This window comes from Protobothrops mucrosquamatus, unplaced genomic scaffold (assembly GCF_001527695.2).
Source record: "Protobothrops mucrosquamatus isolate PMUCROS unplaced genomic scaffold, P.Mucros_1.0 scaffold1186, whole genome shotgun sequence".
Classification (NCBI taxonomy): domain Eukaryota; kingdom Metazoa; phylum Chordata; class Lepidosauria; order Squamata; family Viperidae; genus Protobothrops; species Protobothrops mucrosquamatus.
Window position 1 is genome coordinate 206,333 of NW_015387399.1, and position 25,439 is coordinate 231,771.

The window sequence follows — 25,439 nt, forward strand, 5'->3', positions numbered from 1 at the left end:
GAGCAGGGGGTTGGACTAGATGACCTCCAAGGTCCCTTCCAACTTTATTACTATTATTATTATTTACATTTAAATAAACTAAGGCTAATGGCCTGAATATGTCATATTTCCAGTTAGACTCTTTACATATATGTATGTATAATTCTTGTAAGAAATTGAAAAGCATCCTTACAGTAGCATTTGTGATATTTTGCAGTCATTTATGGGAAATAGCACACGTGCAAAATTGTAAGTTTTTGCATTATATATACATATAGCCATTTTAACTGGCTTAGATTAAAATTTCTTTTAAAAAAAATAACTAGAATTTCAGTGGACAACAGTTTCAGAAGACTCAGCACAATCTATCAAGTCTAGGTTATTTTATTTCATTAGGCACTGGGAAGTGGTTTTTTTTCCTTATTTTATGTCATAACTTGATGATGACATTTTAGGTGGTATAACACGGTATATAGTTTTTAAATGTTAATCTATCAATATTGTTAATATATACCGAAAGTGTAATCAGAATGAAATAGTAAAGCATCCAACTTGATCTAGATCATTAAATGCACCTACACAATTCAATTTGAAGAACTTAGGTTCCAATTCCAATCATAAACTAAGAGTAGAAATGAAAGTTATAACTGATAACTGCAAAACAGTCATTATCACTTCAGTCTTTGAGTTACTTTCCTTTGTTTTCTTTCTAGAAATGTGTTTTGATAACAAACAGAACTATTGATTATATATTATATAATTATATGCTATCGGGAACTGTCTGTTATAACCACATGCTATACCCATAGCATAGTATGAACTATGATTTAGTATAAAACAGCAAATAAGTCTATTAACAGCAGCAGAACGAAGCTTATAAGACAAGAAGTAACAGACAGAAGATCAGTAAAGAGTGACACAACCTAGGATTAAGAAAAAATTTCCTGACAGAACAATTAATCAGTTGAATGGCATGCCTGCAAAAGTTGTGGATGCTCCATCACTGGATATTTTCAAGAAGATGGACAACCATTTTTTCATAACATTTCATAACATTTTTTCATAGAATAGAGGGTTGGAGTAGAAAATCTCCAAAGTATCTCCCAACCCTGTTATTGTATGTTCTATATTAACACAAATTTCTTCAGTCCATTCTGGCAGGTATTTTACTCACATGAGTTGGAAAGAATCACATAAAAGAATGAATACAAAGAATATGTGGAAGTATAAAATCTATACATCGCTTGTTCTCACACATTCAGCCCTTAGAAGTACCATAGTTACAGAATAAAAATAAGTTACATATAATTTTTATAAATAAAAACATGAGGAATGGAGCAAGGCACAAGAGCAAGTTTCTGTAAAATTGAAATTAAACATCATTTTATATTACACAGTTGTGATTGTCAGGATTAAATTTACCAGTGAGCTAACTTACGATATTGTGTATTTAGCAACACTATACACAATGGTCTTTTGACTTACACATTCACAACACATTTAAAAGTCCATAAAACTGGGCTATTGCATATTAAAGGATATTCCTTTTTGTCATCACTACAGTGCTGATAAATGCAATATAAAATGGTATTTTTTCATGTACTTTCTTGATACATAGTTAAACATGGTAAAAAGGGAAATGAAATTGCAATGTAATACAGCTTTGTGTTCAATACTTTTCATTGTGCATAAGGTCATTAATCAGTCCAAATATATACATTTCAAAAAAGTGAATTATTACAAAATTAAGTACCTTTAATTCTAAGCTAAACATATAACTTTGAACTTTCAAAATGATCAGCTCATTAACAATAATTTAAATCTCGGTCCACATCAAGCAGCAATTTGTTTTTATTTTTTTTTGCCACATTTTAATCTAATTGACAACAGAATTCACAATTTAAAAGCTACCGGGGTATTTTTCTTAAGGTATAAAAGTATTTTAAAACATTTGTAAAAAGCTGTACATTTATAAATGTATGAAAATCCTGATCTGTCTTTGCAAATGTACGCACAATATGTTGATGTGCTTATACCTTTCAAAATAAAAAAAAATCACCTTCAAAGCCTACAGTTTATTACTGTGGGAGAAAGCCTCAACAGGGTGGGTAGGTGGTTATTTTTTATAAACTATATTCTTAGCTGAAAAGATTACATCTGCAGCTAATAAATCCTCAGTAAAGCTTTCTGTAGTCTAATGTTAATATAACAGTATTTATATTACACTTCGGGTGTCTTAAATCACTAACACACCTTGTTAAAATAGCCCTGCAAGTAGATTCATTCTTATGCCCATGCTGCACATGGGAAACCTGAGGCTGAAAAAGAAAGCTACCTAGTGAATATGTAAATGGACCAAATCTGAAATCCATCATTTACTAGGCAAGCAAGAGAACTATTGTCTTTGAAAAAGAATATATAGAAAGTTCTAGTGCGAATTCCATCTTTAGGGAATCTACATCCAGTAAATGAAAAATACTATACAGTATTTAACATGAACAAAAGAGTAGTATTTAAATGAAGTTAGTCTTTCCAATAACCAGAAAAGAATGATTAACACTGTATAGTTTTTCTGGACCTCTTGTATACCAATTTATTTATAGAAATTGTTTATTCATTGCAGAGATCAATTTCAGTTTTGTGTAATACTTACTAAAAATGACAGTTTCATGTTTAGTTTACTTTCACAGTGCTATGAATATCCTTATCAATTGTTAATTATCAGACTGTTAGTGTTTCTATCTTTCTTTGACCCAACATCCTATAGAGTATAGAATAATTATTGATGAGTCTAAATGACTTATGTATTCACACTAATTAGGCACAGATTAAACTTTTCATGCCTAACGAGATGTAGTGCCCATCAGTAGTGAATTACAAGTTTTTCATAATCTGTACAAGAAAGCAGTAGTGGTATATTGGCCCTCAAAAGAGCAATACACATATTGTCCTGGGCCTATAATCTCATATTTTTTTTCAACACAACACAAAAGTCTGACCTTTTTCTCTACTGATTAAATCTGTAGAAAACTCTAACTTATATCTTCTTTATTTTCTGTGGAGTGTGGCATATTCTGTGGTACCTGGTATAGCAATTCATTTGGAAGGCTCAGTCCTGGCATTCCTTTAGGTGTATCGTACAGCATATGTGTGGGTGATAATGGACTTTCTGCCCTAGAAAGAAGTTTATTATAAGTTCCCACTAATGGAGGAGCTTGATTCCCTGAAGCTTTGAAGGTAGATACAGAAGCAATGCCTGGAGGAGCTGCAGGATGCCCTGACATATCCATCACTATTGGTATTGCATATTCTGGTCCAGTAACTGGGAGCGGTTCAGCATATGCATGATATATTTCTTGTTCTGAGGTGTTACAAGAATCTGTATCAACATAACTTGCTTCTTTTCCTTCATGTTTAAAAGTTGACTTCTGATGAAGTGTGCCAACAATTCCTCCCACAAGTGGTTGTGCATACTCTGTTGAAGAAAGCCAAAAGTGAATTTCTAAACCTCTCAATACCCAGAAAAAAAACCACTACAGGACTTGCAGCATAAGATGATAAGCCTAATCACAAAACACACCTAAAAAGATAATCTCAGTTGTAGATGGGGATGACATTGAATTTGTGCTTGTGCCATTATTATCTGTATGTCATCCTTCATCTTTGAAAGGAATCAGAAATGGTGGCATTAATTTTTAATAAAACGTTAATAACCTCAATAATACCTATAGTGACCATACAGTATTTTCTTTTATAAACCCACCACCACAGATTGATACTTTTATCTACATGCTTAGCAACTACTCAAAGTTCCAATGGACTTCCTCAGGGATACTTATGACCCGGATTTGAAGTTATAATAGCTAGCCCAACTCATGGTCACGTGATCGCACTTTAGGTGCTGGGCAACTGGCCCACATTTATGGCCAGTGCAGCTTTCTGTGGTCATGCATCCATGATTTATTATTTTTTTGTTGGAAACTGGCATTTCCTTCTGATTTCTGGTAAAAAAACCAACACCCATTGTGGACAATGGATTTGCTTAACAACCATGACATTTGCTTAACTGTCACATCTGACAGTTGCAAAAAAAAGTAAAATCAGGTGAGGTCACAAGATGACCCACTGAACATCTGGCACAATTTATAACCTTAATTCTGGGCTCAATTAGTCATAAGTTAAGGGCTAACTATACTTCAACACTTTAAAGTTTGTTTATTGAAGCAGTTAGCAAACAAAAATTCTGTTAAAAAGTACACAAATATACCATATATTTTATTTGTCATTTAAAAGATTTTTGGCAGATTTAAATGATTACTGCCTGTTGAAACTTTATGAAAAGAAATATTTATTTATTAGATTTATTTGCCGCCTATCTTGCCTCCATGCTAATAAATTACCTGAAAATTGTTGCCACATTAAAAAAAATCCAGCTACCTCTGAAGAAAGGCTGGTTTTTTCAAGCTTTCTCCAAGATGAACAGCCATGATATGGTTGTAATTTCAAGTAGACATGCTCTAAATGTAGTATTTTCTTTCACAAACCTGAAATAATTCTGTGGGAAAACTATAGCATCTTTGCTAATCCATTTAATTTCTATGCATATACCATCATTTTTTTGAAATATACACCGTTCGCTGAAATATAAACTGGGGAAGATATACCTGCTGATTGACTTTGTAACACAGTAGTAACTTCTTTTGATCTAAGGCAATTAATTTCACTGCTGTTATAATGAACAGATGATTCTTCATGGTCTACAGATTTAGAAGGAAAGAACTGCTTCATTCCTTTCCACCAACCTGCAATAAAATATTTAAAAAGGTACAGTTCTCTCCTATGACTTATAAGATACATGTATGAATCAAGCTATTCAAAATTCCATCATAAGTTTTTAAAAATATAATAAGGAGCTTTCTTCGTAATTTTGTAATAGTAGGCTTCTGTACATATTATGAAATCGTATTTTAATCCTACCAAAATTAGCAGCAGTTATCACTGGGATTCTATGCTCAGTTTTTTTCTTTCCCTCCTTTATCAAGGCAGCTATTTATTTACTTGATTTTTATCCCATCTTTATTATTTTATAAGTAACTTAAAGCAGCGAGCATACCTAATACTCCTTCTTCCTCCTATCTTCCTCACAATAACAACCCTGTGAGGTAGTTGCTATAGTTTAAGCCAGGGGTGTCCAACCTTGGCAACTTTTAAGACTTGGGGACTTCCAACTTCCAGAATTCCCCAGCCAACAGAAGAATGGATGGAGAAAGTGATGGAGCTGGAAGAAGTGCAAAATTCTGTTTTAATTAAAGAACATATCCAACTTTGTTTATATTTGGAAACAGCTTCTGAATCTTGTGCTTGAGACAGAAAAAATGAACTCTTGACTGTGGGTTTCCCTGATGAATACAGTTTGTTGTTACAGAAATAGCTAGTACTGCTAACTTGCTAAGCCGGTAAATAAAAAGTTGAGTAATTCTATTCTGTACTTTATTGCTTTGAAAAAGGTTAGCCAATGCTTTTTCTTTTTTTCTTCCTATACCAACACCTCCCTCCCCATTTCTGTCCCTTAGCCATTTTCCTATTATCTTTATTTCAATCTGTATTTTAATCTGTAATTTATATCAAGAAATGCTTGGGACCCATGATCCCTGGGCTACACAGAAGTACCTGCCTTGCTCCACTATTCTATCTGCTCCACAAGAAAATCAATGTTGGGGGGAGGGGAAGAGATGACAATCAATTATGCCATTTGAGATGCTTTGTGAAGTAGTCAAGTGCCTGTCCAATATTAACTGAAATAAATTAGAAACATATATTTGAACCTCAAAACGTTACTACAAAGTTTGCATCTAAAATTACCTGCACGATCCCAATAAGGTATATCATATGTTCCTTCTGACTTTCTTTTTCTGAAAATTATGCCAAATGAAGAAAACATTCATAATTAGTATTAACGTAAGACTTATTTGAAATATGGTTTTAAAATATTTGGCTGTAATACAACATGAAGAAGATTGCTTTTTTGTGTACTATACTATTAACATAAATAGCAGCAATGTTATTTATTGAAGTATGCCATTCAACCTCTAAATGTATTGTTTAAATACAATTGTCTGTAATCATTTACCATTCATTCATGCCATCCATAAATTTTCATCCTTTCCCACAGGAGAAATTTATCACAATTTAGAAATTTATAGCAATTTATCACCACAATAAGCCTGAACTCCATGACTAAAGTAGACATAAGCCTGGGTGCCTCCATGCCTAATCTAACTATTTCTAACAGTTATTCTCAGCTGAAGTTATTTAAGAAAAAAATACTGCAACAAAAGGATTTTTATTATTTGAAGAGGATTATTTGAAATTCATGGGTTTTAATGAATCTTGAATTTCTCCCATTTCATCTTTATATGGTCACTGTGCATTCTTAGCACAGTGTTGTGAACCTGCAGCTCTCCAGATATATTAATCACACAACTGTACCTAAGAATTCTTAAAACTGCAGCCACAATATATCATGAGGACTATTTAGAGATGTGTGGTCTAGAACAGGAATGCAGAAAGTGCAACTTTCCTGATCTGGTTCACCAGCATTCAATAACAAGCACCATAACCTCTACCAGAACAGGTGAACATAAACCTTAGCATCACTGCACCCACTCCATTTTTGTTGGCATTGTAGAAGCTTATAGCTTATGTTTAATCAAACCTCCCAAAGTGGTGCTGTTCCACTATAATTTTTGAATATGTTGTGCATGCTGTACAAAGCTGCAATGACACTTATGCCACACCAAGTTTGTGCAGTCCTTCTTTAGAAGCACTTATATAAGCTAGTTACCTGTTTCTCCAGTGCCAGGAGCAAACTAAGATCAAGATGAGGGTGGTAAAAACCATGACCAACACAGGTACTAGAACAGCTATCAATGCTACATCTGAAAAAATTAAGATATAGAATATGTTAGGTTCATAAAAAACAAACTTGATACATTCCCTTTTATCTAGGCAAATATTGAAGGGTACCAAAATATACATTATTAATGCTATGCATTATGTTACAGTGCTATCTTTTAGGTATCAGTACCTGTAGTAACACTTGGTGTTACTGTAGTATTCTTGATCTTAGGAGCAAAGGTTGTTTTACTGGTCTGCAATGGAAAATCTTTGTTGCTCCAGGGTGGAGGAGGCAATGATGCTCTTGGAGACCGAACTTAAAGCAAAAGCAAAATCTTAAATAAGTTTTTGGATTTTAAAAAATCCCATTTTACTTATAAAAATATTTAGTAAAAATGAATCTAATAGCTATTGTATTTGGAGATACTTTCTTAGACTGCCATGAAGGTATTATGACTACTAAAACTTTTCAGTATACAAAATAGTCGACTTCTAATTTAGTAATTTTGTATGCAAAATCTCCATGTTCTGTTGGCTACACACATATATATTACTTAATCATTTCTAGTGAATGAATTACTGGGTTAAAAATAAAGTGAAACACAAAAAGGCACTATTAATGCTAGGCTTTATAGTTCTGCAATGCTATTTTTTTAGATATCAGTACCTTTGGTTACACTTGGAGTAAACATAGTGTTCTTAATCTCAGGGGTGATGGTTGTTTTATCAATCTGCAAAGAAAAGTCATTGTTGCTCCTGCGTGGTGGAGGTAATGATGGTCTTGGAGCCCGAACTTAAATGAAAGCAAAATCTTGAGATGATGTCATTAATTTAAAATGTAACAAGTAACTTTGTTTTTGTTTTTTTACTTTTTCTCAAAATATCTGTTAAGAGTGCCAGCAACTAAATGTGAATACTCTCCTAATATGTATGATATGAATGTCCAGGACCAGTCAGTCACCCAATGAAAATGAAACAAATATTTGAGCACATTGGTTGTTGCATAATGGAACACTGGACTTACCGTAACAGCTCCTCAGTATTTTAATGCTCACTGGGAAACAAGCAGCTTTCACCCAGTTTTAGTAGATAAGTAAAATACTCCAGCAAAAAGGAGACAAGAAATCAAACTCCTAACATTTAAGCCATCTCCTATCAGTAATTGAAGTTGAGATACCCTCTCTGACATAGAAAAAAGGAGAGGAGTCTCTGAATCAGAGGAATCACAGAGGTTGAGAGAGGAGAGGAGACCCATCTAAAATTGTCTACCAGATTCAGTTGCAGAACTCCAGATGAATAAACACACAGATGGAGGAATAGTTACTTATCCTGACTAGGCTCTGCCCTAACTGGTTCCTCAAATATCAACTCATTGATTTATAAAGTTTAAATGGCTGCTCATCTCACAAAATGTGACTCTGGGCAGCATCCCTCATCCTTCCCTTGCCAAGATCCAAAAGCATGACCAAAGTTGTTTCTGTTCTATATCCGCATCTGAATCCCAACTGAAAGGGCTCCAGATAATCCACTTCATCCAAGGTCTCCTGAAGCTGCTGCAGAGCCACCTTCTTAACCATCTTCCCCAAAAAGGGGAGATTAGATGCTTGACAAAAAATGCCAGTATAGGGAGTCTAGCAATACAGAAGCAAGATGGCTTCTTGAGGAAAATTAAGGCTTGTTGACTAATCTCAACAAGCAATTCTTATTCTTTTCACAGTCCTTAACTCAGGGCTGGATATTTGAAGCAAGTCAGAAAAAAAAATCTTCAGTATGTCAGGGGCTGGGCTAGCTACTTTTTATCTAGCCATCACAAATTCTCTGACAAAAATAAGTAGAATTGCTCAAGCAAAGACCAGGACTCTGCAACTAGGCAGCATGGATCAGAACGGTGGTGTTTGTGAGGGTTAAAACCATCCTACTTACTGAATAAAGGACAGTAACCATGCACATAGGATACCCTCTTCCTCCATTAGAAAACTGTACATTTTATAAAGAATATATCAAATGCCACTTCACTTACCAACATTAAACTGACATCCCATCAATTCTACTTTCATTGCAATTTTTTGGTGCCATTTCAAAGGGTTTATTCTAACAAAGCGAGCAATAATGGGTGGAATGAAATTATTGCGAACTTCCTGATAATAGCCTGCATTGCCTTGAAATACCTAGAAAAAAATTAGATCATATAATGTGTAATACAAGATTTGCGATGCAAATTTCCTTTTCCTTTTCAAAGCATTTCGTTTTCAAATTTAAAAAAATATGATTATGTCTTGTTTTCAAATCATTTCATAGCAGGCATTCAGTTCTCAAAGCATTGATGAAATATTCATTAATGCAAATTCAATGAAGCAATCATTAAAAACCAGTAATGTTTAAAGTGCTTACTTTTATATTATGCAGGCTAAAGCTTGCAAGAACAGATATAAAAAAAACTGAGACTAGACAGGACTATTATACAAACACCGTGCAGATGTTCTCAAGATTCAAGGCTGAGAAAAAGACAACAAAAAGTTGATTATCAGAGAAAGAGATACAGGATTTAAACCTCAAGCTGACATGTAAATAGATGTATAGATTTGATCATAGTTGATCTTCATGGTTTAACAGCAGCTTTCACAGCTCCAGTAAGCAAATTATCCGAGCCCTGTTCTTGAATGTTCTGTTGTTAAACTCATAGGATTCTGTCTCCAAATGTACAGAAAGATTAATGCCACACCTAATATTGTTGCATTACATCAGCTACCCATAATAGGTACCATTATTTAGGTGACCTTTTCTGACTCAGACCTGATTAATCCTTGAAGGTCTAGAAATGCTCTGAACTGCAAATTTTAAAAAATCCTAGGAAAAGGTAATGGCAAACCACTTCCATTTTGTAGCCAAAAACACTGTTGGAAATGTCCATGAAGTCATCAAGAATCAAACTCAGCTCAGATTTCCCTTTTTACTATTCTTCACTAACTCATACTATTTTAGAAATTCCTAGATAACTTAGACAAAAACATTTAAACATTATTACTGTGAAAGTTATAATGATCACTTACTATTGTCAAGTTTAACGTAGCGAAGTTTAAATATATCCCCTTCTTCCTCTTCTTTTTTAAGCTACCAAGCCCAGAAGAGGGCAGTCAAAAGTTAGATTTAATGTTTATATCTGATTTTTTCTGATCTTATTTAGCATTCAGTGCTCCATGAAATATCACCAAATCAAAAATTAAGATTTCCAACAAAACTCATTAACATCTCTCATTTTCATAACACACGTTTAGGTAATGTTTGGTTTCTCAGATATAGATCTACAACTCTTATTATTTTTGTTAGCATGGCCAACATTACAGACATTGGGAACTGAAATCAAGCAACAGGCAACTCTTGTCAACAGACAATTGGTCTGTGGAGATATGAAAGTTATGGCCAAACGGTGAGTCACTGCAAAAGTTTTCTGGAATAAGGATGTTCATGTGCAAAATCCTTGTTAGCTGCCTTTGCCACTAAAATAATGTGGAGGGAAAGATAGGTTGCACCTCCAAAACTGATTTTGTCAACTCTTTTCCCTAAAGCATTTTACAGAACAAGAATAAGGCTGAGATGAAGAAACCCACTAGCCCTGCATACATTCTTCAAAAGAGATGATTCATATCCCCTTGAGAATATACACAGAGCCTGCCTTTCTATCATTAAACCAGCTGCATCTTTTTTCATGTTTGTGCAGCTGCCTCATAAGATGTTCCATGGGTGCTTTTTTGCTTCTTTTAAAAGAATATCATGAAGCCTAAATACTACTACATCTTTAACTAATATTCTTAAATATTGAATCATCCAATTCCAAAATTTTTCTTGACCCCTATCCAGCCATTCCACTCCTACTGTTCTGCCTTTGGGCTTACAGTGTGTGATTTCTGTAGGTAATATTCCCTCAATCCAAGATTAAGTGCATGAAATATGAAATACTTTTTTATTTTTCTATATGAGTACCTTGACACAAGGACTGAGTGGATTAGTATGATCCATGCTTCAAATGAAACATAAAACATGTTCAATTTCAGAATTTACAAATTTTCCAATAAATATATTTCAATATAACACCTGCATATTAAATGTCTAAAAACGGCTCTTAAATATCATTTTAAAAACACACAATGATTTCCTGTAATATATTATCTTAAGCTCACCTTATCTCTCTCAACACCAGGTTCTCTATATATTGTCCACTTCTGTCCTTCATTACTATAGAGAATCCTATAAGCAGAGACATAATAATGGTACTCTGCTAAGGTGCTGCCAGTTGTAATGATACCTGTGAATCAGAAGGTCCCCTTTATCATAAACAAATATAAAATATAAATGTCTATGTCTGTCTGTCTGTGTGAATGGGTGGATGGATGAATGATAGATAGATAGACAGACAGACAGACACTGACTGACTCTGGAACATTCTAATCATATCTTCTATACAGTAGACAAAAAATACTTGCTCCTAATTCATAAATCATATGATAATGCAAACCTCAGAATAAGATGCATCTGTGTATGGGACCTTTCTGACTTTATCCAGAAAAGGTGAGGAGAGGTTAGCACAATTGCTTTTTAACATATATATTAACTCTCTGATAAAAAACCTTTCAGAGAGTTATTGTCCATGAGCCTAAACTGGCTTCAAATTACATTCCAGCAGTTTATGGCTAAAACAGTTGCCCAAAAATTATATGAGATTCAATTTAATCTGTTTAGGATCCATGGAGATAGAAATTCTTGGCTATCAGCCTATGCTGATAAATTTTATGTTTACTATTTTTTAAGGGATGCTAATTCTACATTCGTATTCCAGGTGGCCAAATATTTTCCTCAAATCATACAATTATGCAAAACTTTTAATTCATGATAATGAACTGCTGTACCAAAATATTTGTCTTTTCCTATTGTCAAGGCCAGTCCAAGACCTAAATGACGACATTTGATTTGATTTGGTGATATAGTTGGCTATGTTAAATCTTATAAATACTGCATCTAACATTCTGTCTTACTTTCTCTCAAATTAAATTCCATTTTAATAATAATACTATATATTTATTTTCTTCATTAAATAAATATTTCATATTTACTTACCTGTTATTCGCTGTTCTTTGTTTAGATCAATTTGCAACCACTGATACTCATCATTAGTAAAAGCTGCCCAAGAGTGTCCAGGTCTTTTCAACCTGGCTCTTTCTGGCTTCCAAGTGCTTGGTTGACCCAGCTGCTCAGGCCATTCTAAAAATGAGGATGCATTAATTTGTGAATCAGCAATTACTCCAGATTCCATTCCAAGGGTCCCATAGCAACCTAAACACAGAGAGAAATAAAAAGAGCAATCAGTAGATTAAATTCATAGAAAATGTATCTATTGGGTTGCACATTTTATAATTAATTACATTAAAAAGAAGATGGATTCTATGCCATTCTTGTTCATAACAAATATTAGAAAAAAAAAGTTAACAATTTCATGTAATCACAAGGCAATGTGTTTAGGCAATCAGTAATTCCTATAATAACTTTTTGCCCCAGTTTGAAATGACAATAAAAAGCTTAGAGGGGGAAATCAAAATGAAGGAGAAATATAGGGCTGAATAAAGTCTAGATGTCATTAAACACCAAGAGGCATGAAGGCTTACCACTGGTTTTAAAAGTGAAGAGACCTGAAGACAGAGGACCTCTGTGTAAAAACAAATAATATATCTGTATTTTACTATCAATGTATTTAAAGTTTTTCCTTAATTTCTGTCTATATATTTACTAAAATACTTCTCAAAAATGCACCATTTTTGCAATGTATCATTTTGCATTACTGTTTAGCAGATTATTGAACTTTTTTTTAAATAAGACCCACACTAAAAATCTTCACATTCAAAATAATACAAGGAAAAGCAGACTTCTAGATAAATGTGACATTTTTAAAAAAATATGGATAATCAGATTAGTCCACTTCCCATTGAGACCAAGTTTAGCAAGCTTCTCAGTGAAAAATTATTTTACTTGTGTACTTCCTTGAAGTCAAGATACTGGCAACATTTAATAACACCAGGAAAACTAAAACAAAGATGTAAATTCCTTGCAATCCATGATTCAAAATATTTCTAATAGACCCTTCAGTCCCTGAAATATACTGAATTTCTTCCATATTTTATTTCTATTTCTTAAAAATACAATCCTCCTTACAAAAGGATGCTAAGATGCTTCATAATTCATTGTTTTAAAAGTTAAAAGTATGTATTAGTCAACATTTAGACAACTAGTCATATGCTATCGATCAATGGCATCAATTTCATGAAAAACATATTCTGATACAATCTTTTATTTGATACCTAGTCTATTCTTTACAATAATTTGTAAAAATATTTAAAATACTACTCTGGGTTTAATGTTTCAGAGTTTAAATTTATATGCATGTCAAATTCTAACAATACTGAAATGCGATGACTTTTAAGAAAATATATACTTACACTTTTGATGTAACATTGTTAGCCAGAGAGCTTTCATAGTATGGAATACCTTTGCTGATTACAACATTAATTTGACCTCCAAGAACATTGGATACCACTCCTGCATGTACACCAGCCATGCAAAGGGAAGATGACTTGGAAAAAAGATGGATTTGAAATCATGCATTAATTCACAGTATTTCAACCATTTTTGGTAAAGTATTACTAATATTGAGTCATGTTCAGACTGTTTGGAACCTGTGAAGTTGATGATTTCTGGCAAACTGGTTCATTCTGACTGCTATAAAATCCACTGATGTTTTATGTGATTTGTATTTTGATTTTAAATGTTGTTAACCACCTGGATCCAATATGGTGAAATGGATGGTTATATAAATTAACTAAATAATCTAAAAATCACAATGAATGTTACTTACATCTCTATAGCCATGAGGAATAGTCCCATAAATTTCAGCAAAGGGAAGCACACAACCAGCTGGACAATATTTGCTAACGGAAAAAACCAGGTATTGTCATAATATGCAACCAATATCCTCTGTACTGAATTTTTTAAATAATCAATAAACCTCATTAAGCAAATATAGTCATTCAAACAAATCAAGTCGGAAGATTTAAATACATTTTCAAGAGGGAAAACATATTTTCATGAACAATTTACAATAATAAACCACAGTACACGATTTGGCAAATAATTGGTCTGAAAATATTTTGAACACAACATTGGAATTAAGCCTTATCATTTAATGATATATTAATGACAAGACAAATAAATAATACGTATTATAAAACAAATAAAGTAATTAATAAAAGTTAAATACTTATTTCTGGGAAGAGTTACGCATTGTAAAAGTATTTCATTCTGATTATTACAAACAATAAACTAACATGAAAAACCATTGCATATTTATTGTTATGACTTAAGAGCTGTGTTGTATTACATTAATAATGGCATTATAAACCTAAGTTTCTATTATAAAAGGACTTAGAGCAGTTAATTGGTTAATAGTGCAATCCTGTTTAAATTTATTTTGAACACAACAGTTCATTTACTTTCAGATCAGTAGAAAGGACTGCAGTTAAAAACTTTGTTTAGAATTTTAGAGTTTTAAGTTTTTTAAAATCATGATGAACCATAATAATAAATCTTGCCCTTAACCATAACAAACTGAAATACTTAAGTACTACTTCAGAAACAGATATTATATATTGTGTTTTCCCAAAAGTAAGGCCTACCCCGAAAATAAGCTCCAGGTTGATTTTTGGGGTGGGCCTAATATAAGCCCTACCCCAAAATTAAGCCCTAGTTTTGGGGCGAGGTGCACGCCTAAAAATCAAGCTAGGGCGGAGTAGGGGGTGCAGGCCGGAATGCAGCTGCAGAATGAAGGTGCTCCTTTGTCCGCAGAAGAAGAGGGCCTGCTGGGCGGGGCTGTCAGTGCCAGAGATGAGTATAAAAGACACCCCCTTATTCTGGGGGAATCATGTTAAATATAGCAATAAGATATATACAGAAATGTCCCACTGTATTGAATAAAATTATTTTCAGTCAACTGTAGTCAAAGTCTATTCACACATGAGCATAACTATTTTCTCTTCCAATGAAATATTTTGTTCAAACAAGAGAAAAAGTAGCTAGTTCACAAGTGATCTGATCCTAATTTCTTGTCAGAACATTAAAAAAATCTTTACCTGAATTCTGGCTCAGAAAAGTGACTTGCAGTATCTAAACATGTTATTAAATCTAGGAAAAATTATAACAAAAAGAAAAATTATGAAAGAACAAAACATTTTTAAAGAGTGAAATGTTTTAAAACTCTGAATTAAAAACTAGTGAATCATTAATCATTTTAATGCATCCTACTTATTTTTATTTCCACTGAATAAACTATGATTTCAGGGAACTACTGCCATTCATTCTTAGCTATAATGTGCTACAAGGGATACAATTAGGATTAGACAGTTTGTTTCTATCAGCTGATCTGAATCAATCTCTGTTGATTGATTCCAAAACAAATCTAGCAGAACCGAGATGTATCAGCAAAAAAGCCAAAAAGAGGACCAGCACACATAATACATAGGATAAGCTAAGTTATATCTTGCCCAAACATCAGTCAAAGTAAGGAAATGCTAATAATAGTTGATATGGCAATTGAGAAGAGCCTGTAATGATTACCAGCACACTAAATGCAATAGAAATTCCAAATAATTATTCTTATCCATAAAATCTTTCAGGATTAGGTTTCATGTCAGCAGGAATAACGAAGTCAGAGTTTATGTTATGATGCCATGAAACATCTATTAACTGTGGTTCTCCCGTGACTTGAAGTGAATTTCAGTCATTTGGTTGTTAAATTTAGAGCTCTATATATGAAAACTAAAGGCAATTACTAACCAATAAATCAATGAGAAACCGCTGAGAGTTGTGTATTATTGGGGTAGCCCAAAGGGAGTTAACTGAATTTCAAATGATTTTCAGGTTAGTTTAGACTTCAGGCAATAATGATCTATCTGCAGCTAGAGAAGTGGAAGATAATAGGGAAACCTGACTGAAGAGTAGAAAAATATGCTGTTTCCACAGATTATCCCTAAAGAATGTTATCCTCAATCCTAACCTTTAAAAAATGTGTTCCTGCTGTAACAAAAACACTTCATGTCAAGCCATCAACTCTATGACTATCTGGCCAGGAATGTGCAATGTTGCTACAAAATAGAACAATTTATTTTAATCACCTTGGATTAATGTATTCTAGTCATATCTTTTGTGTATTTTAAGCTTAATATCTTTAGTTCATCCTGTCTAGATGTGATTTTATAAATGTCTTTGCTTAATTTTTTTAAACATTATTTATCAGAAACTGGGTAACAAGAAATTACCTATTATGCTAAGATTATTAATTATTAAACAGAAATAGATATGTAGTCTGCTAAAATATGGCTAAATTAGTTACTATACCTGGTTTATCTATTGTTGAATATGAAGCAAGAAACCCATGTCCATAAAAATGAATGTCACTCATGAACTGTACTGTAATTTCATTACTCTTTGATTCATTTAATTTGTCCACCTGAAGGCCCAAACCACAGTATTTCCCTAGAATAGAAACAATAGAGATACTTAACACATATGTAAATGTAGTATTAAACTTCTCACCATTTAGTAGACCTATGTGTTTAATCTACACTAAATATAGCAGCTGCACAAGTTTAACAATAACGAAATACAAAATGAACAAGATGTTTTCTTTTTCTCTCAAGGCAGGTTTTTGAGAATCTCTTAGAAATGCAGAGGTACCAAAGACTTAGAGAGGGATAATTTTTTCAACATGTCCAAGCCTGCTGTTATTTAGTATCAAACCACTTACGATTTAATCATTTTATCAAATATATTGTTTAGTCTTTTCAAAGACTGATCTCCTCATCTGGGAATCCTTTCCAAGCTAGGAAGAGAAATAGAGTGATTTTCCTAAATGTGTGTATATATACTGTGTGTGTGTGTGTGTGTGTTGTATTTGCATCATTAATTTTAATAAGGATTCTATGAATTTATTCCAAAGAACTTGTCATAATGAAACTTCCTATAAAAGGAAATGAAACATACTTTCAGTGCAGTTTCAGTATAACTTTCCTTAAGATTCAGCAGTTATCTCCCCTTTACTTTTAACTCCCCTTACTTAAATCATAATATATGCTAAATATGTACATCATTTGCCAATATAGCAAGTGATTACCAATGAATTTTATTTAAAAACTTCAAGAAACGAGTGCTGCCAATTTTAATGTGACCTTAATATTTCTAAGCAAGATAAGAAAAGCATGTAAAATATGGCTTATGAAATTCATTTATCATCTGATCTGATTGATTTTCAAGCTTGATCACTCTTTTGCTTGAGTTTTTTTCCAAATACCAAATTTAGTCTCGTTCTATTCAGTTTTAGATATTTTTCATACTGCTGGACATGTAGATGGATAAAATCTATGCTCCCTTATATTATTTCTTTTTATAATTCCATTGAGTTATCAAAACTAAAAATTCATTTTAGCAGACTATCTTTTACATAATCATACTAAAATAAGCTGTACATAAAGAGAATAAAAGTAGAGAATTATTTGGTCCAGTGAACTCTACTTGTAAATCAAGATTGAAAGATCTTTGCCATCTAAGGAACTCAAGTTTTGCTTTTTGCTTTAGAGAAAATCACTTTTCATATAACACTGAAGAAGTATAAACTTGCTATATGTATTTTTATGACAGATACTTTATACCGAGTAATGAATCAAAACAGTGCTCTACTCAATACATATGTCTTTTTAAATGATTTTTATTGAAATAAACAATCAATATAATTATTAAAAGTGCAGAATGTATAAATGAAAATAAAATAAAAATAAGCATAGAAATAAACTTCAGGGAATATGTAATTTTAAAAAAACATATGAATATGTTAAACATTCATTTGTACAAGGCTAATCAGGAAAAAGGACAGTGTAGTGAAGAAATATTACAATAAAGCCCTTTGTCTGTGGCTTTTCAAAGCCTGTTCAACTTTGTGTTATCACAAAATCAGGTAACATTTTGCTTTGCTTATACCAAATTATTTACAGAAATTGGGCACAGAAAAAAGAAAAAAATCATAAGAAACATTTTTCTACTCTCAAGTATATATAAACATTACATGTTAACACTAGAGATAAAATATGTCCTTACCTATCTCTGTTCTTGTAGGTCCAATTCCATTATAAATCCTCACATAATTAAAATGACAAGAATCTGAATCATCAATATCAAAATCCCCAAATTTGAGCTGAACTCTCTGTTCAGGCTTTACTCGAATTTCCCATTCACACACTGTGCTATTGGGATAGGATCGTGGATAATTAATTGATGTAAATGTTCCACTTTCAGGACCTAAGACAGTATATCCACATCCATCACCTGCAAAACAAAAATTCATCTGTAAGGTTGCTTTCCTCACACTTAGAAGAATGTGTGCCTGCTCTTCAAGGGTAGACTACAAAATAAATGTTATATGTTAGTGTTTCATAATTATAGATTTAGTTATAACCTTTCGGATCTAGCTAACACATGCTAAATCTAATCTTGATTTCTTTATTAATGTGAAATCTGCACCCTACAATGAGAAAGATCTTCTGACAGATTTTATATATGCATATAATTAAAGTAAAATCAATATTATAGTAACTTTGATGATCACAGCCCACATTTGAAGGCAGGCTTACAAAAAGCTCTTTAGAAAAAATCAGAATTCCTTAGAATCTAAAAGTTAAAGACACCAACCTCTTTTAAGCAGGCCTTGAACAAAGAGTGCTTTAGAATGGTTTCAGCTATCTTTGTTATGATAATGGATAGTGAATGGTTATTGTATGTGCTTAACTTAATAATACAGTATGTCTGGGGGAAAATATTGAGAAAGGGGCAACTGTAATATCTAAAATTTCCCTTTACTATTTTAGAATCTTTTATCTGAACTGTGCATTTGTTGAATAGAAAATCACAGCCTGGATTATGGTTCCATATTCATGAATAGCTTTTCTTGGCCTCCTGTTATAATTCAGTTCCTTATAACATCACAGTAAAGAATATGAGCAAGTAATTATGAAAAAGATACCCAGCACTGGGTCTGATTTGAATAAGCGGGTTGTGCCTCTGCTACTGAGAAGAACCATATGTCAATTTCATGACAGGGGAATTTTAAACTCTCATTCCCAAAGAATGCATAAAATATCAGTCAAACATAACACTGATTTTACTTTCATCAAAAACCTATTAAATATTTTTTTAAAAAAATAATTTTCTAAAAAAGGACTGTATTGTTTTACTAAATCTGAGATCGCAAAGAATTCTTTGCATATTTTTTTTTACTGTTAATGCAAAACAGATGAGGGAACAACACAGATATCCCTCATTCACTCCCGTGGACTTTAAGACATTATTTGCAAATGTATTTGAATAAAAAGGACATACAGTATAACTCTACCTTATTTTAAAGCAAACCATTTGAAATCTTCATAATGTCTGAGAGCATAAATCAATTGTGGCCTCTCTGCTTTGTTCAGTAATTTCCAACATCTTCAGCTAGTACAAATAGCATTGAGAGGTAACAGGAGTAACAGTTTAGAGACTGCCACAAGTTTCCACCCTTACTTTATATGATATCCTACATATTGTATTACATACTACTGAAGGTTTAGAACTGACGGAAACATTCAGTATTCAACAGAACAATGTATTCATCCATGGAACTAACCAAGATCCAAAAAAACGGGACTTTGTTAAGAGAAAGCAGGACCAGAAGTCAGGAAGTGGTATTGCTTGGATGCTGTATTGCCCTAGCACACTCACTGCACTGTTATCTGCCAACTTTTGCAACCTGCCTTGTGGGAAGATTATGCTATCTCTATGCATACAGACACAAAAACTGATGCAATAAAAGAATGGTAGTTAATATTTTTAATACTGAGTAAGTACCTCAGAATCTGTATGTCCTTCCATATTAAAATATATTTATCTCAAAAGTAAAAAAATAATCTTGTTTTTGAAATTTAGAAACCCTCCTCCTGCTTACAAAATTAATCACTAATTTATTATAATATTAATATATTTTGGAAGGAACTAATATATTTGTATGCAGTATCTTGGAACATATAAAGAAGAATGGCAGTTAAATATGTTTATGCTCAGCAAGATTTGTAATTTAATTCATGTAATTGGTATTTTTATCAGTTCTAGTGACTCAAATTACCTAATAAGTTTTGTATTCACAAGTGAAACACTTCTTTAAATCCAGAACATGTTCTGGAGAGTATATCTAACTTTCTAACTATACATGGTCTTCTCGGAGTCTTCTGGACACAACATTTGTGTTGGAATAATGATAGATAGATAGATAGATAGATAGATAGATAGATAGATAGATAGATAGATAGATAGATAGATAGATAGATAGATAGATAGATGAGAGAGATAGATAGATAGATAGATAGATAGATGAGAGAGAGAGAGAGAGAGAGAGAGAGAGAGAGAGAGAGAGAGAGAGAGAGAGAGAGAGGTGGGATTCAGCCAGTTCACACCAGTTTGGTAGAACCGGTAGCTAATTTTTTGTTGCCCAGGCCCAGAATGGACTTCCGGAAGCAGCATCCACAAAGAGAACTGGTTGTTCACATATTTGAATCCCACCACTGGAGATAGATAGATGGATGGATGGATGGATGGATGGATGGATGGATGGATGGATGGATGGATGGATGGATGGATGGATGGATGGACGGACGGACGGACGGACGGACGGACCTGTATTCTCTTAATGTTAAGATTAGATAAGAAAAAAAGAACCCTAAATTGTAAAAAAAATCTTAAGGAAGATATTGTGCAATATGTTAGCAGTATAGAAATAAAATACATGGTAAAATCTACCAATCCAATAAAAGACAACATATGTAGGTCCAGATTGAACTGTTGAATCCTTGGTGTTCTCTGACCTTAGTTTGTTTGCAGATGTTTCATTACCCAACTAGGAACATAATCAGTGAGACTAAATGTAGAGCTTGCTCCCTGATTATATATACCTAGCAGCTTCTAATAATATAAAATATTAGTATCCTACAAATTCACCAAAGATTTATGGACCAAATATAGAAATGCTAATCATTTATATCATAATCAGTTGTTCGTGCACATTCAAAGCTTCTGTATAAAACTTGGCTAGATTATCTGTAATAAGGCTTTTTTTATTTGATGGGAGAAAATTAGAAAACTCCTCAGAGACACCTGGGACATATAAGAACAAAACAAATGAGTCTTCTTCAGTATCATTATACAGTAATATAGTAGAATAGGGAAAATGGATTCCATTTAACTATCACAACAAGAGCAAGTTCCCATATAAAAGGGATGAAAGCAGCTGACTCTGAAGAAAAACTTTGTTGAAATGGAGGGATCTGTAGTCAATGAAATTAGCTACTTTCCACTGGGGTAATTAAACCATTATTGGTAGATTTTAGCATGAGGACTCAATATTTATTTAATATCATCCTTTGATAATTCTCTTAGTTTGACTACATTTGAGGAAACGTAGGAAATCAAGGGAGATAGTTGTATCTACACAGGGCTAATGTTTAGGTAATTGTGGAAAATCTGAATTTATGCAGTTATTTATCCCTACAATAATGCAAGGCAAAATAGACTATGCATATTGACTGTTGTCATTTTACAGTAGACTTTACATTGTAAATAGTTATAACACTTCAGCAGATGTAATAAAACAGAATTGTTGACTTTAGAACTCATCACATATTTTATCATTAAAAACTAAACAAGATGAACAAAACATTTTTTGTGAAAAACGAATTCTGCATTATAAACACTTTTGTATATATGCAATGGCTGTATTCTGAAATGGATCCAGGCCCAAATGGCACAGAATGTGAATGTTTTAACTGAGCTGAGATAGAACTGCAGTTTCTAAATGTCCCTGATCCTGATTCCAAACCGTTTGTAGTCTCTTCCTTTTGACAAGTTTGGAAATTTATTATGCCAGCAGTGCCATATGTCAAAGTGGAAAAAAAGATGTTTAAAAACTTTTGGCACTTAGCTAAGAAAACAACTTCACAAAGAAGAAAAAGAAGGTATCTTACATTCAGAGACCAAACCACATTCCTCAAATCAAAGTAACCTAACAGTTAATTGCCCTAATTGCAGTCTGCGAAATGAATGTTAAATCTAGGGATGCTGTGGTGAGGTGAAGAGAAGGACAAATGTATATGTTTTCTGGCACTCATTCTGTTTGAAACAATGTGAGAGCATCTTTTTTTCCCTTTAAAATCCACACTCCTATTCTGAATGAGCCTCCTCTTTGTTTTTCCAATTCTTGATTCTTTAATTCCATCCCATCATTTCACATACTGTAATCCTTTCCTTTCAAGTCTTTTACTTTACATTGTTTAAAACTATACTGTTTAAAGCCAACGGTTTTTTTTAAGTGCAAACAATATTTTATCTTTGCAAGCAGTATCTCTGCTTCTGCCCTTATTTGGCCTGATAGATGTATTTGTATTTTAGGTAGTGCTAATGTATTACAAAAATTATGGGTGGAAAGAGAGGTTCATTCACTTGAGCAATGCTACTGTAGAATAGGCTCCTCATACACATACTATTTCCAAAAGATTGTATAATTTGAAATCCTCAACATTTCTAAAAAAAATAATGCATTTCAACTAAATTTTATGTTTATTTTCTTGTTGGTAAAACCTCTATGGTCAGAGACAGAATGATCCTAAGTAGTTTACAAAGTCCAGCAATACAATTCAAAAATAAGCATATTAAACAACACAGTTCAAAATTATCCACTTCCAATTACACACACCTTTTCTTCATCAGGTAGACTAAATGTTCTCATTATTCCTAAACATCAATTGGATTGCAGTTTGTAAAATAGACTTATTGGCTGGCATCATGCCTTCAGTGCTTCTTGAATGTACCCCGTTCTGCTTACTTTTTCAGAACTAGGGAAACTTTTGAACTGGGCTACACTACTAGTCTTCAGAGCACTAGGTCTTGTTTATTTTTGCGGCAATAAATTAATAGGGGATGTTCTGGAGATGACAGTGTATTTTTTCCCACTATAGGTTTGGGTTTGTTTGGGTTGGGTTTTTTTTGGGGGGGGGGGCCTATTCGGGATACACTTAATTCTTTCACGACTTCTTTTAAAAAGAAAAAAGAAAAAGCAAGCACTTCTTTCAGGCGGACGTTCAGCTTAATCATGCAACGAGCGCTGCCTGAGATGAAACTTTTTTCTTCGGGGCGAAAAGTTGCGAAAACTCTCTGGGTTTTTAGGGCAGAGAGAGAAACGGTACCCCGGACTATAAAACCCTCGTTACATTTTCCTATAGATTGTATCGTCGATTAAAAATAAGTTGTACGAACTCAAAAGACTGGAGTTCAACTGAAAACGATCATTCTACGTTTCTTTACTAGTCCAAATTAGGAGCCTGGGAAGGGCGTTCAAAGTTTGCAGAACTTCAGGAGGGGATGGAAGAAGCTCGCTACAGATGCACACAACTGGGTTTATGGGAGGAGCGTCTCTGGATTACGCTGCCCCACCTTTCCCCCCTCCCTTTTCCCCTTCCCCACGTATTAAATGACATCCGAGGCGAAGGGAGAGGGCGATGCTCCTCCTGGGTGCGCTCCGGGCGAGCGTCCAGGCACAATGGCGGGAAGACTTTTCCTGCCTTAGCTACCGGGTCTCCACCTACCTTTCTGAGCAACCGCGTCCCGTCTGAGCAGCAGGAGCAACAGCAGGGAGAGAACCGCCGGCCGGGGTCCCGGGGGGAGGAGGAGGAGGAGGAGGCGCTCGCGGCCGCTCACCATTTCCCGCGTCTCCTGCACAGCAGCCGGTTGTCCGAATGCATCCCGAGCCGAACGACTGCGCGTCTCCGGCCGCCGCTCGTGGATCCGGCCGCCGCCCCCTCCCCTTCCTTTCCTTCCCCCCACCCACCGCTGGCTCCCGCCGCCCCCCCGGTAGCCTCAACCACTTCCGGGTCTGTCGGCTGCCCGGCTACAGCGGCAGCCGCCCCCTTCCGTGCCTCCTGCAGAAGAGGGTCTCCGGGGCTAGTCTTCGGAGCCTTCTCGGTGGCCTGGCTGAGTTGCGGCTGGCGCTGTAGGCAAGGAGACGGAGGGGGTCCCGGGTGGAGAAAGCGGCAACCACGCGCTTGGGGTGGGAGGCACGGGGGGGGCAGTTTAACAGCCAGATGTTGTGTGGGGCAGACTCAGGCCTTTCTAAAGGGCTCCAGTGGGTGAATCGAATGGAGATCTCTAGTATCGCCGTTTAAAGCCTTTGCCCCTTGCAACTGGAAGGAATGGCCAACTCTCAACCCTGTTGGACAATCCTAAAGAAAGTAGGAAAGCCCCAACAGTCACCCGAATTTGCCCTCTAAACAAATGTACCCATTCTCAGGATGTCTATCTAATTCAGGGGTAGTCAACCTTGGCTCTTTTATGACTCGTGGACTTCAATTCCCAGAATTCCTGAGCCAGTTGTGCTGGCTCAGGAATTCTGGGAGTTGAAGTCCACGAGTCATAAAAGAGCCAAGGTTGACTACCCCGATCTAATTTATGTAGCCTTTAGATTAGTATTTTATAAATGCAGCAAAACCAAACGACAACCCTCAAATCAAATTCACAGACGTCCAGGTAGTTTCCTCAAAGAGATCTGCTGAAACAAGCATTTGTTGGAAGAACAAATTAAGGAGTGCTAGCAAGTCTGGTAAATGTATGTGGGTTTTGTTTTGGGGTTTTTTTTCTTCAGAATAAAGAACTCTGCTATCTAATTTGATCTCAATCAGAAAGATTTATTTTAGAGAACATAAGCTTAAGATGCAGTCCTGTTCAGGTTAAAATTCACTGTGTCCCATCTTCCTCCCCACACAAAACTTTCTAGAACCACTGCTGTTTATTGCTCCAGGTATTCAGAAGAAAAAATGTTATGATCTCAGGACATAGAATGGCAAGAAAGCATCCTTTTACTTGCAAGCAAGGAGATGTAATAGCACTTTCACATAATAATTTCTATTAAGTTTTTACGGTAAAACCTCTGACATTGAAAATAGATTTGAAATTAAATTGTGTGAGTGAAATTAAATTTCAAAATTTGCCTTTCTGTAAGCATAAAAAGAATAACAAAAGTTTCCTTCTTGTTGGTCAGTGCTTTCTCTTTGTTACAAAGATTAGCAGAAAGCCATCTGTTCCAGGGTTAATAATTGTGAAACAGCTACTGCCCATTTTCCATATTCCCAATCATTAGGATTTAGAATTCACACAAAACCATGAACTGAAAGGAAATATGGAGAAAATTCACCTTGTATGTTAATGAAATTAAATTATACTAAATTATTTTAAGGTTTTCCCCCCAATATTTTTAAGTACACATACAACAGTAAAACTAATGGCTACCTCTGTTTAACACATATTATAAACAAGGTAGTTTCAGAAGCAATTTCATGCATTTTGCATGAATAATCTTATAATTAATGCTTGTATGAAGTATTAGCATGTTTCTTTGAGTATTT

General features: G+C 34.3%; 1 protein-coding gene across 1 annotated transcript; it reads right to left on the bottom strand.

Moving 5' to 3' along the window:
- Positions 1-443: 443 nt before the first annotated feature.
- DCBLD2 (discoidin, CUB and LCCL domain containing 2) lies at positions 444-23,742 on the bottom strand. The gene is made up of 16 exons (XM_015820812.1): positions 23,628-23,742; positions 18,064-18,291; positions 16,312-16,449; positions 15,048-15,099; positions 13,778-13,850; positions 13,362-13,495; positions 12,534-12,574; positions 11,989-12,204; positions 11,055-11,179; positions 8,897-9,044; positions 7,544-7,669; positions 7,067-7,192; positions 6,824-6,917; positions 5,842-5,891; positions 4,644-4,781; positions 444-3,454 (listed from the first exon to the last, which is right to left on the bottom strand). The coding sequence occupies exons 1-16, from the start codon at positions 23,740-23,742 to the stop codon at positions 3,012-3,014; spliced, it is 2,247 nt and encodes a 748-aa protein (XP_015676298.1). The 3' UTR covers positions 444-3,011.
- Positions 23,743-25,439: the final 1,697 nt, after the last annotated feature.

Bases quoted from the DNA above. Each gene is read 5' to 3' on its own strand.
- DCBLD2 (XM_015820812.1), bottom strand. From the start codon at position 23,742: ATGGTGAGCGGCCGCGAGCGCCTCCTCCTCCTCCTCCTCCCCCCGGGA. The intron at 9,045-11,054 runs GTGAGCTTAAGA...ATTTTTTTCTAG, and splicing joins CTGGTGTTGAGAGAGATAAG to GTATTTCAAGGCAATGCAGG. The intron at 6,918-7,066 runs GTACTGATACCT...TAATTTTTTCAG, and splicing joins AACACCAAGTGTTACTACAG to ATGTAGCATTGATAGCTGTT.